We start from the raw sequence: 12,530 nt of genomic DNA, 5'->3' as shown, positions 1-12,530 counted from the left end.
CCGGGTGAACTTATTGAAGGGAAGAGCCGTCGAAGAATCCCTTCATACCTGGCTCTATCCCCCGGAGCACCTAAAAAAAGGGATTGCAACCGCGAGGTATACACTTCACACTGATAAAAGGAAAAGGGAGACAACAAACAAGAAAGACCACTGGTGGACACACCGGCCTCCTTCCTCCTCCACTCTGCTCGGCAGCACCAGTGGAGGAGAGACGAAGAGGAGCAACCAAGATTAGCGACACCAGGCTGGCCAAATATAATATTGAGGAAGGGGGATCTCTATGCTACACTTAGATATCATATATTTCAGTTATACCAGAATAGTTAAATATTGGACCTAGATATCACAAAATTTGGCATCGTTAATGCTACGACAATGAGTGTTTATTTGATATTCGCAAAAACCTGGTGTTGTGTTGTTTGCATAAATTCCAACAACATAACAAGTGAACCAAAACCCTTCCTCCTTACTTTAGGAAGAAAATCCCGAGATTTGATTCACCAATCATCAAGAGTGTCTTCACAATTTGAGATAGAAACATCTCTAGTAACATGAATTGCCTCAAAGTAACGATGCTAAACTTGTCGAGCATAAACACATTGCATCAAAATATAGTCGGTAGTATGCTAATGCTAGCAGGAGTATGTTTAGTCCAGCAAACCTCTCCTCACGCGCCATCAGATGTCCAAATGCAGTATTGGAGTGCCAACCAAAGTAACATAATAATATCTCATAATAATAAGCATGAATCTTGAGCTAACAGAACATCATAAAATATTATTTATTAAACTGTCATGATGGAAACCATAAAATGTAATAGGACAACTAAAAATGTATGATAATACATAGTTAAACCTGTATGATTTACAATCACTTGTATCCCCCCACCCCAATCTCTTTGTTCTACAAAATAATAAGGTATTGGATATTCTAAAATAGAAACACCGCATTGCCACATCACTAGTCCACAAAATTTACGATGATAAACTTTGAAAACCTAGTGTGGAATATTTTAAAACCCACACACCATTAATCAATGGATGCAACGTGAACCCCAACATATTTTGCTAAATCCAACAGAGATTCTAGCAAACACAATGTGCAGACCGCTCTTTGCTCTAGAGTTGTTTTGTTGTTTCAACTACGTGGTATTCTTAGTAGCGCGTAAGCAAATTAGCGAGGGTATGTATGACGGCCTTATAGCGAAGGTGATCGGACATTCAACATGAGTGACACAACGATTCTTTTCAAATAGGTCAAGTCGTTTTGATGGAGCACGGGTAATGATTTTTAAACAAGTTATCTATCAACCCATTGTGTAAGGATCGATTTTCTTTGTTGGCCTGCAAAAGGCGGGAGCCAACTATGATCATTAGCTTTGTTTGAGTTTTGGGTTATCGATTTTAATCATCAACATTCTGAGTAAGTACCATGATATGTAGGTTCATCTTTTTATGATGACAATCAATGAGGAACTGGGGATATCCAATGGGTTTTAGGCAACAAGGAAAAGTAGATGATTGGTCATAAGTTTCGATAGTTGTATCAAATTTAACGTTTGGTTGGCGCTACAAGAAATCCTCTAAGAAAAGTGAGACATCATGAAAAAACACAAAAATCCGGCGGCCAGAATTGTCCGGGATATGAAATTGGATGGTTCAAAACGTTGCGGCTCTGTGAGGGTTAAAACTTTAAAGGATGCCTAGCTGTAAATTCGTAATAAACAAATAAGATTATTCAGCGTAAATAAATGTTGGAAATTGACTGGACGAGGCCAGAACAGAATATTGAAGTATGAACACGCGTCAACCCCAGAAAAGGAAACACCCTCTGTGTATACAGGCTAGGTCACGTCAACTTTCCAAAATTAAGCATTTCAAAAACAAAACTTTCCAAAACTAAGGAAATGTATGCCAACTTAAACCTTCCTCTTGCCCCAACAGGCTTAAACCCCTATAAATACCGCCGTTCATAACCACACGAGACCACAACACAAACACAAGAATTACCTGTCAAGTAGCCTTGCTTCCATCCTAGAGTTCCAAGAAAACCACAGAGTAGGTTAAATGGGCAAAGAGGTCGACGTGGGTGCCCTCGAGGCCGGCGGCGCCCGGGACTACTCCGACCCTCCACCGGCGCCGCTGGTGGACGTCGATGAGCTCGGCAAGTGGTCCCTGTACCGCGCGGTGATCGCGGAATTCGTGGCCACGCTGCTCTTCCTCTACATCACGGTGTCCACCGTCATCGGGTACAAGCACCAGACGGACGCGTCGGCCTCCGGCCCCGACGCGGCGTGCGGCGGGGTGGGTATCCTCGGCATCGCGTGGGCGTTCGGGGGCATGATCTTCGTCCTCGTCTACTGCACCGCCGGCATCTCCGGCGGGCACATCAACCCGGCCGTGACGTTCGGCCTCTTCCTGGCGCGCAGGGTGTCCCTGGTGCGCGCGCTGCTCTACATGGCCGCGCAGTGCCTCGGCGCCGTCTGCGGCGTCGGGCTCGTCAAGGGGTTCCAGAGCGGGCTCTACGCGCGCCACGGCGGCGGCGCGAACGAGGTCGGCGCCGGATACTCGGTCGGTACGGGGCTCGCCGCGGAGATAGTCGGCACCTTCGTGCTCGTCTACACCGTCTTCTCCGCCACTGATTCCAAGCGCAACGCTCGTGACTCCCACGTCCCGGTAACCGGCCGCACAAACCTGTCTCCGATGAACCCTTTCTTCTATCGCCTTGGCACACTCGTTTTGATATATGTTGATTGATGAACGAAGGTGTTGGCGCCTCTGCCGATCGGGTTCGCGGTGTTCATGGTGCACCTGGCCACCATCCCGATCACCGGGACGGGGATCAACCCGGCGAGGAGTCTCGGCGCCGCCGTCATCTACAACGGCGACAAAGCCTGGAGCGATCAGGTAAATGCTTGGTGCCGACTGTAGGAAATTATGGAATCGGGCAAGAATTTTAGTGTCGATCGAGCTTGCCTGAACTGACAGTGCATTGTTGTTCACCTGTGATGCAGTGGATCTTCTGGGTGGGGCCGTTCATCGGCGCGGCGATCGCAGCGCTCTACCACCAGACCATCCTCCGCGCCAGCGCCAGGGGCTATGGCTCCTTCCGTAGCAACGCCTAGCTAGCTCGCCCACCCATCCGAACCAAAATTGGCATCTTTCTCCTTAACTTTTTCAGTCCACTGTGAAGTCTGCAGTGTGCCGGAGCAGCGAAAGTGAAGTGTCCTTGTGTGTTTGTGCGTCCGATTGAAGCAGTTGTAACTTGGCCTGTGTACTTTTTGGTTCAGGGTAGCAGTCAATAATTCAGATGGGAGAATCCAAGTGATGAGAAAAGACAAATTCACTTGTTTGATTGATTTTTTTTGAGAGAATGTCACGCTTTATTGATCAAGGATAATCAAGGCACTCACTCTTGTTTGATTGATTTTCTGGAGAATCCTCTCCGATTAGATCGTTTTGTGTTACACTGACTGTTTTGGGCCAAAATAATGCTAAAAATGAAAGTGCCAAAAAATAACAATTTTAAATCGGTTTTAAATTGGGGCGACGCTGGACACTGGCCGACCGACCGATGCATGGAAAAATCCCCTCGCCTCTGCCACACACACGACTTGTTGGAGTAAATGACCACTAGCCTCATCAGCTCCCCGTGGTATTTCAAGACATCGGGGCCGACTGCGCCTCTCACACCTCCAGGACGAACGATTGCCTCCTTGGGCCGGCTGGTCCAAGCGGTCGGCTGCTAAGAGGCGGCAAAATACCAGAAGGCGGCTACGAAACGACCGACTTCTGGCAGGCGGCCTCTCATGCGCTCAAAGTTTGCACTCACTTAACTACGATGAGACGGGGCGTGACTACAGTGTAGCCTACCACCCCCGAATCTGGGGCTGAGCGCGGCTACAGTACGGGCGTACCCAGCGGACGCCTCTCACCCCGCGGGGTACTGTAGCCACACAGCCTGTGACATCACCTACCACATAAGGAGCGGCGCTCCCACCACGGCTTGTCGGTATGGCCCGTAGGCGGCAGGCCCTACCTGCCGGCAAGCCCCGAGAAGGAGGCAAGACCCCAGCAGGCGGCAAAGGGGGTGGGCCGCCTTCCAGCAGGCGGCACCCTCCCCCCTCAAAGTCTGTGCGCCATTGGCAGCGGGACTGTAGCCACGCTCCTCCGACAAAACATCCATCATCAGTAGCAAGGCTACAGTACGGGGCGATCAACCAGACCCGCAAGCGATGGGCACGGCCTGTCGGCCGGCTCCGCGACAGCCGGCGGAGCCCACCAGGCGGCGGGCCCCAGCAGCCGACGACTAGAGACACTGACAGTCGGGTCCTACACCCGGCCGGATTACCAGTGTATCCCTGGGGTAGGCCTATATAAACCCCCAGATCACCCATGCAAAGGGTTGAGAACCTTAACACACACACACCACGTAGAGGGAGTGGAGTAGAGCTAGCCTTATTCTTCTTCCTCTAGCAAAACAGCTCAAGGAGCAAGCTTGTAGCTACCTTGTTGAGATAGTGATCATGTGGAGACCCCGCAGAGCAGGACTAGGGGTGTTATCTTCTAGGAGAGCCCCGAACCTGTGTAAGATTCGCAGACGCATGCAGTCTTGCTCACTCCCGCTTCTAGAGCCCGACAACGTACTCTTGTCCCTCTCCATGATAAGCCACGCCTTGGCATATGTCGCTACACATCTTCGACATTTGGCGTCCACCGTGGGGCGAGGTGCACCGTCGTTCGGAAACACGTTCTGGACGGGAACCCTCTTCCTTCCTAGCGAGCGCAGCCAGCTGGGCACACCGGATGCGTTTGCGTTGACGCGCTGTGCGGCACGGAAGCCACTTGCGCCGCGAGCAGTCTTGCCGACCTCGTCGGCGAGATCCGCCTCTCCGACGAGCCAGCGCCCGACGCTGGAGCAGCCCGCTCCGAAAGCTGCCTCGTCGACCTCCTTGGCAAGATCAACATCGCCAACGAGCCCGCCTTCGACATCGAGTTTGTTGGCTTCATCGACCCGATGCTCGTCAACTTCGACGTAGCATCCCCCGATTCCTTCCCCGCTAACATGGTGGTCATTGACGACCCGCTCCCTCTTGCGACCAGCGACGCCAGCACCAGCACCGTCATGGAGGTGCTGGTCATCAGCCACGACGGAGCTTCTGGCAGGGCCGGCCAGGACCAGCTGCAAGCGGCAATGCGGGACCTGTCTGCACCCATCGCGGCAGACGCCAACGGCAAGACGCTGGAGGCCTGCCGCATCACACTCGTCGAGAGTGCCAAAAAGTTGGCCGCCATGAGATGCCTCACTGAGGCCTACCAGCGCGAGATCGACCGCGCCGTCTGCTTGCGAGCCCAGCCGGATGGGCACCATTTGACAGCGAGGCGCGGCCGTCGCCAGCATGCTGGCGGTCGACCGCCCCATTTATGCCACACCCCTAGAGAACATGCGTGTCGCCCAGGCGGCGACAGACAAACTGGATCACCTAGAGGGCGACGAGCGATGTTGCATGATAGAGCGCGTCCAGCAGCTCCTGGACGCGGCCACCGCACAGCAAGAAGCCAGCCGCCACGTGGTGGAGCCCGGCCTGCACGCCGAGAACCTTCCGCCTCCGCCGAGAATACGACGTGACCTTCCGGATGCCGACAGGCGGCACCCGCGGCCGAAGAGACCAAGAGCCGGCTGCTAGCCGCAGCTGCACGCGCATCACCATCGAGCGTGACCAAGACGGTCACCCTCGAGCAGTCGAGCAGCAGGGTGATCGTCTACCTCCTCTGCGCAGGGAGAGGCACGTCTCCCCGCCGGCTGTTGATCACCTGACTCTCGGAGACCGGCTAGGCCGCCATGAGGGAATAGGAGAAAACGACGCCTGCCACCGGATCAACCGCCTGGCCCGATCCCTGGCGCTTGAAGAAGAAGATGCAATCGGCCCGCCTTGTTTCGCCCCCCGCATTCGCGACGAGCCCTTCCTCAAAGGGTTCTCGCTCCCTCGAGACACTCCCAAGTACAACGGCTCCGTGAAGCCGGAAGATTGGCTGGTTGACTACTCCACCGCCGTCAGCATAGCAAACGGCAACAAGCGTGTTGCCATGAAGTACGTTCCCCTCATGCTCCAGGGCACGGCCCGGACATGGCTGAATAGTCTCAAGCCCTACAGCGTCAACAACTGGGTGGACTTCTCATCCGCAACTTCACTAGCACCTACAAGTGGCCGTCCAAGCCTCGCCAGCTCTCCCTGTGCGTCCAAGGCCCCACCAAGTCCACCAGCGACTACTTGACATGGTGGGCCGAACTGCGCAACTCTTGCGAAGGGGTGCACGAGGTGCAATCCATAGAATACTTCACAGCCGGGTGCCGAGAGGGCACCCTACTCAAACACCGACTCCTCTGTGACGAGCCGACTACACTCGACGAACTACTCATCATAGCGGACAAATACGCCACCGCAGACTCCATGAAGTCGGAGCTCCGAGTGGACGCGCCTGGGAAAGTACTTCCTCCGGCTCTACAAACGCCGGCTGGTGACAATAGTCGGCGCCATCAGCAGAACGACAATAAGTGCAAGGCCCAGCAGCCGGCTTCTACCAGCCGACAGGTGGCGACAGTCGGCGACCAGCAGCCGGAGGGTCAGCCCGTCCCCAAGTGTCCGAAGGGCGGCAAACCAGCCTGGTTGCCCGCCTTCTCCTATTAGCAAACCCTCGATGATCCATGCAAGTTCCACAGCGGCGCAAAGCCATCCAACCACACCACCCGGAAATGCCACTGGCTCACAAGAATTGCCAAGGGCGAGGGACTGCCGCCTCCGCTTGCTGGCCAGCCGACACTGCCTCCTCAGCAGCCGGCGGTCCGCCCGATTGCCGCTATCTGATGACCCACAAGTATAGGGGATCTATCGTAGTCCTTTTGATAAGTAAGAGTGTCGAACCCAACGAGGAGCAGAAGGAAACGACAAGCAGTTTTCAGTAAGGTATTCTCTGCAAGCACTGAAATTATCGGTAACAAATAGTTTTGTGATAAGGTAATTCATAACAGGTAACAAGTAACAAAAGTAAACAAGGTGCAACAAGGTGGCCCAATCCTTTTTGTAGCAAAGGACAAGCCTGGACAAACTCTTATATAAAGGAAAGCGCTCCCGAGGACACATGGGAATTATCGCCAAGCTAGTTTTCATCATGCTCATATGATTCGCGTTCGTTACTTTGATAATTTGATATGTGGGTGGACCGGTGCTTGGGTATTGCCCTTCCTTGGACAAGCATCCCACTTATAATTAACCCCCTCGCAAGCATCCACAACTACGAAAGAGGAATTAAGGTAAACCTAACCAAAGCATGAAACATCACTGAAGGCTTAATATTTGCCTTCTACTTCTGTAGTTTCCCAGATGAGATTCATCTGTCTATTTACCGTGTATGATGCTACTTTTCAAAGGTTTCTAATGCTGCATGTGAAACTTGGTGTTGTTGTGTAATGGCGTAACTGAGTGCCGAAGCTATCTGATGTAATTCGATTATGAAATCCTGCTTGCTTTTATACGGATATGAAATATCTGGCTTGTTTTATAAGAAATATCAGTTTGATTAGTACATGGCTTATCAATAATAGGCTAATTACCCTTCTTATTGGGGTTTTCTATTGCAAACGGTTACTCAGACATCACCGTGGGCGATGAACTCAAACAACCCGCACGGTTTCTAGAAAGTAGGCGTGTTTGATCAACTAACAATCACACACGGCTTCCGGCAGCGAACTGTTTGCGTTAGGCCACCTTGCACACACGTTTCCACACAAAGAACTGCGTGTGATGTACATACCTACGGAAATGATTTTCTGGGATTCACCGTGTGGGATGTACATACCTATGAAAATGATTCCTGGGATTCACCGTGTGGGATGAACATACCTACGAAAATGATTTCTGGGATTCGCCGTGTGGGATGTACATACGTATGGAAATGATTTCTGGGATTCATCGTGTGGGATGTACATACCTACGGAAATGATTTCCGAGATTCACCATGTGGGATGTACATACCTACGGAAATGATTGGGTTTTCATTCCTTGCCCGATCGCACATGGCCCTAGCCTGGGTCCCACGAGGGCCTATCCCCGATGATTTCTGGATCGTGTGGGAAGGACCACCCTATCGCCCACACTCACTTGGCAACGGTTCCAAAGGCCGTCACGGAAAGGGGTTTTAAACCGTTTGTTTAGGACGTCGCTGTACCAGTGTGTTCCATCTCCTGTAAAAGGATTAGCTAGCAGTTTCTCTATCATACCCGAGGGAATTTCAAAGTAAACATTTTCAGTAGGTTCATTAGGTTGAGGAGCAAATCTTTGCTCTACTGGTTGGGGTGAAGATACCCCGAACAAGGCTCTCAAAGGATTAGTTTCCATAGTAACAAGTGACAGTAAATTTCAGCACACTATATAAATTTTTCCTTACCAAATTCCTCCTATCAAAGGCGCTTCACTCCCCGGCAACGGCGCCAGAAAAGAGTCTTGATGACCCACAAGTATAGGGGATCTATCATAGTCCTTTCGATAAGTAAGAGTGTCGAACCCAACGAGGAGCAGAAGGAAATGACAAGCGGTTTTCAGTAAGGTATTCTCTGCAAGCATTGAAATTATCGGTAACAGATAGTTTTGTGATAAGGTAATTCATAATAGGCAACAAGTAACAAAAGTAAACAAGGTGCAACAAGGTGGCCCAATCCTTTTTGTAGCAAAGGACAAGCCTGGACAAACTCTTATATAAAGGAAAGCGCTCCTGAGGACACATGGGAATTATCGTCAAGCTAGTTTTCATCATGCTCATATGATTCACGTTCGTTACTTTGATAATTTGATATATTGGTGGACCGGTGTTGGGTACTGCCCTTCCTTGGACAAGCATCCCACTTATGATTAAACCCCCTCGCATGCATCCGCAACTACGAAAGAGGAATTAAGGTAAACCTAACCATAACATGAAACATATGGATCCAAATCAGCCCCTTACGAAGCAACACATAAACTAGGGTTTAAGCTTCTATCACTCTAGCAACCCATCATCTACTTACTACTTCCCAATGCCTTCCCCTAGGCCCAAACAATGGTGAAGTGTCATGTAGTTGACGTTCACATAACACTACTAGAGGAAAGACAACATACATCTCATCAAAATATCAAATGAATACCAAATTCACATGACTACTTATAGCAAGACTTCTCCCATGTCCCCAGGAACAAACGTAACTACTCACAAATCATATTCATGTTCATAATTATAGGGGTATTAATATGCATAAAGGATCTGAACATATATTCTTCCACCGAATAAACCAACTAGCATCAACTACAAGGAGTAATCAACCCTACTAGCAACCCACAGGTACCAATCTGGGGTTTTGAGACAAAGATCGGATACAAGAGATGAACTAGGGTTTGAGAGGAGATGGTGTTGGCGAAGATGTTGATGGAGATTGATGCCCTCCCGATGAGAGGATCGATGGTGACGATTTCCCCCTCCCAGAGGGATGTTTCCCGGGCAGAACATCTCCGCCTGAGCCCTAGATTGGTTCCGCCAAGGTTCCGCCTCGAGACGGTGGCGCTTCATCCCGAATTTTTTTATGATTTTTTCCAGGGCAAAAGACACCTTATACCAGAAGATGGGCATCGGGGGGCTTCTAGGTGGCCCACAAGGCAAGGGGCGCGCCCTCCACCCTCGTGGACGATGGGTGGCCCCCCTCTGGTGCTTCCTTCGCCCAATATTTTTTATATATTCCAATACCGACTTTCGTGGAGTTTCAGGACTTTTGGAGTTGTGCAGAATATGTCTCTAATATTTGCTCCTTTTCCAGCCCAGAATTCTAGCTGCCGACATTCTCCCTCTTCATGTAAACCTTGTAAAATAAGAGAGAAAAGGCATAAGTATTGTGACATAATGTGTAATAACAACCCATAATGCAATAAATATCAATATAAAAGCATGATGCAAAATGGACGTGTCAACTCCCCCAAGCTTAGACCTCGCTTGTCCTCAAGCGGAAGCCGATATCGAAAAATATGTCCACATGTTTAGGGATAGAGGTGTCGATAAAATAAAATACAGACATGAGGGCATCATGATCATTCTTAGAATAGCAACACACACACACACACACACACACACATATATATATAGTCATATGATTTCTTATGCTAAAGTAACAATCTATTCACAATGTAAAGTATGAATCAGAAACTTCATTGAAAAACTAGCAAACTATAATCTCAGTCATTGAAGCAATTGCAATTTATCATAACATCGGAAAGAGTCAATATAAGAGCTTTTCAGCAAGTCCACATACTCAACTATCATTTAGTCTTTCACAATTGCTAACACTCACGCAATACTTATGGGTATGAAGTTTTAATCGGACATAGAGAAAGATAGTTTTGCCTCCCAACCTTTTACCTCAAGGGTAACATCAAGAATAATGCTTTATGAAAACCCATATCCAATTATATATATATATATATATATATATATATATATATATATATATATATATATATATATATATATATATATATATCAAGATCTTTCCAACACATAGTGCTTGCCAACGGATAAAGTGTAAAAAGGAAAGGTGAAGGTCACCATGACTCATGTATAAGGTATAAGACAAAAATAAAAGATAGGCCCTTCGTAGAGGGAAGCAGAGGTTGTCATGTGCTTTTATGGTTGGATGCACAAAATCTTAATGCAAAAGAACGTCACTTTATATTGCCACTTGCGATAGGGACCTTTATTATGCAGTCCATCGCTTTTATTTCTTCCATATCACAAGGTCGTATATGGCTTATTTTCTCCACACTAATAGATCATACATATTTAAAGAGCAATTTTTATTGCTTGCAAGAGTGACAACTTACTTGAAGGATCTTATTCAATCCATAGGTAGATATGGTGGACTCTCATGGCAAAACTGGGTTTAAGGATGTTTGGAAGCACAAGTAGTATCTCTACTTGGTGCAAAGAATTTGGCTAGCATAAGGGGGAAAGGCAAGCTCTACATGTTGGATGATCCATGACAATATAATTTATTTCGGATATAAGAAAACATAACCCATTACGTTGTCTTCCTTGTCCAACATCAACTTTTTATCATGTCATATTTTAATGAGTGCTCACAATCATAAAATATGTCCAAGATAGTATATTTATATGTGAAAACCTCTCTTTCTTTATTACTTCCTATTAATTGCAATGATGACCAAAACTATGGTTGTCAGCTCTCAACAACTTTTATTCATCACACTCTTTATATGTGAAGTCATTACTCTCCGTAAGATCAATATGATCTCTTTATTTCTTTTTATTCTTTCTTTTATTCTTATTTTATTCCCTCAAGATCATAGCAAGATAACTAAGCCCTCGACTCAAGACTTATCTTTATTATATATAGCTCACGGACTCGATTACATAGATAAGGATCAACACAAAAAACTCAAAGCTAGACCATACTAAATTTTATTCTACTAGATCAAGATATAACCAAAAGGATCAAACTAAGAAAAACGGTAAAGATAGAAGTGTGATGGTGATACGATACCGGTGCACCTCCCCCAAGCTTGGCAGTTGCCAAGGGGAGTGCCCATACCCATGTATTTATGTCTCTTTCTTCGAGGTGGTGATGTGATATTCTTGGCGATGATGCCCCTTAGGATATGATTCTCCTCTTCGAGCTTATTGACTTGCTGCTTGAGATCCATTATTTCCCTACGGAGATTACCCATGACGGCTAAAGTTCCTTTCACCCATGGATGTTGCATAGCCGCGGGAGAACAAGTAACACTCTTTTTCATATTTTCATAAGAAAGAAATCTAGCATTGGATGGATGACCGAGTTTGGAGTTGCCGAGCTCTGAAGTTCCTCCATCGTGAATCTGGCTTGGAGACGAGAGGTAACTTCTTGATCCTCCTCCATGGCATCTATCCTTTTCAAGTCGGCCTCCATCTCTTCCTCCATTGATGGCACAAAGTGGTCAGTATCACTGTTTGCTCCTGGCCCCGGTGTCGGATGAGATACCTGACTCTCCCCGACTGACTCTTGAGAAGACATCTTGCTCTAAACCTGCTGCAGAAAACAACTCAAAACAAAAACAGAGGATTGTGTCATGGTACGGTGGTTGAGGGAGTCCTGGATTAGGGGGTGTTCGGGTAGCCGGACTATGCCTTCAGCCGGACTCCTGGACTATGAAGATACAAGATTGAAGACTTCGTCCCGTGTCCGGATGGGACTTTCCTTGGCGTGGAAGGCAAGCTTGGCGATGCGGATATTCAAGATCTCCTACCATTGTAACCGACTCTGTGTAACCCTAACCCTATCCGGTGTCTATATAAATCGGAGGGTTGTAGTCCGTAGGCAATCAACTCCATACACAACAATCATACCATAGGCTAGCTTCTAGGGTTTAGCCTCGTTGATCTCGTGGTAGATCTACTCTTGTACTACCCATATCATCAATATTAATCAAGCAGGAGTAGGGTATTACCTCCATCGAG

General features: G+C 48.2%; 1 protein-coding gene across 1 annotated transcript; it reads left to right on the top strand.

Annotated features, from left to right (window-relative positions):
- The first annotated feature begins 1,981 nt into the window (after nucleotides 1-1,981).
- On the top strand, nucleotides 1,982-3,426 carry LOC119300540 (aquaporin PIP2-6). The gene is made up of 3 exons (XM_037577475.1): nucleotides 1,982-2,675; nucleotides 2,766-2,906; nucleotides 3,014-3,426. Exons 1-3 carry the CDS (start codon nucleotides 2,067-2,069, stop codon nucleotides 3,122-3,124), a joined length of 861 nt encoding a protein of 286 aa, XP_037433372.1. The 5' UTR covers nucleotides 1,982-2,066; the 3' UTR covers nucleotides 3,125-3,426.
- The last annotated feature ends 9,104 nt before the right edge of the window (nucleotides 3,427-12,530 follow it).

This window comes from Triticum dicoccoides, chromosome 5A, assembly GCF_002162155.2.
Source record: "Triticum dicoccoides isolate Atlit2015 ecotype Zavitan chromosome 5A, WEW_v2.0, whole genome shotgun sequence".
Lineage (NCBI taxonomy): Eukaryota > Viridiplantae > Streptophyta > Magnoliopsida > Poales > Poaceae > Triticum > Triticum dicoccoides.
The sequence above is the reverse complement of the archived record's forward strand: the minus strand, read 5'-3'. Positions and strand labels throughout refer to the sequence as shown.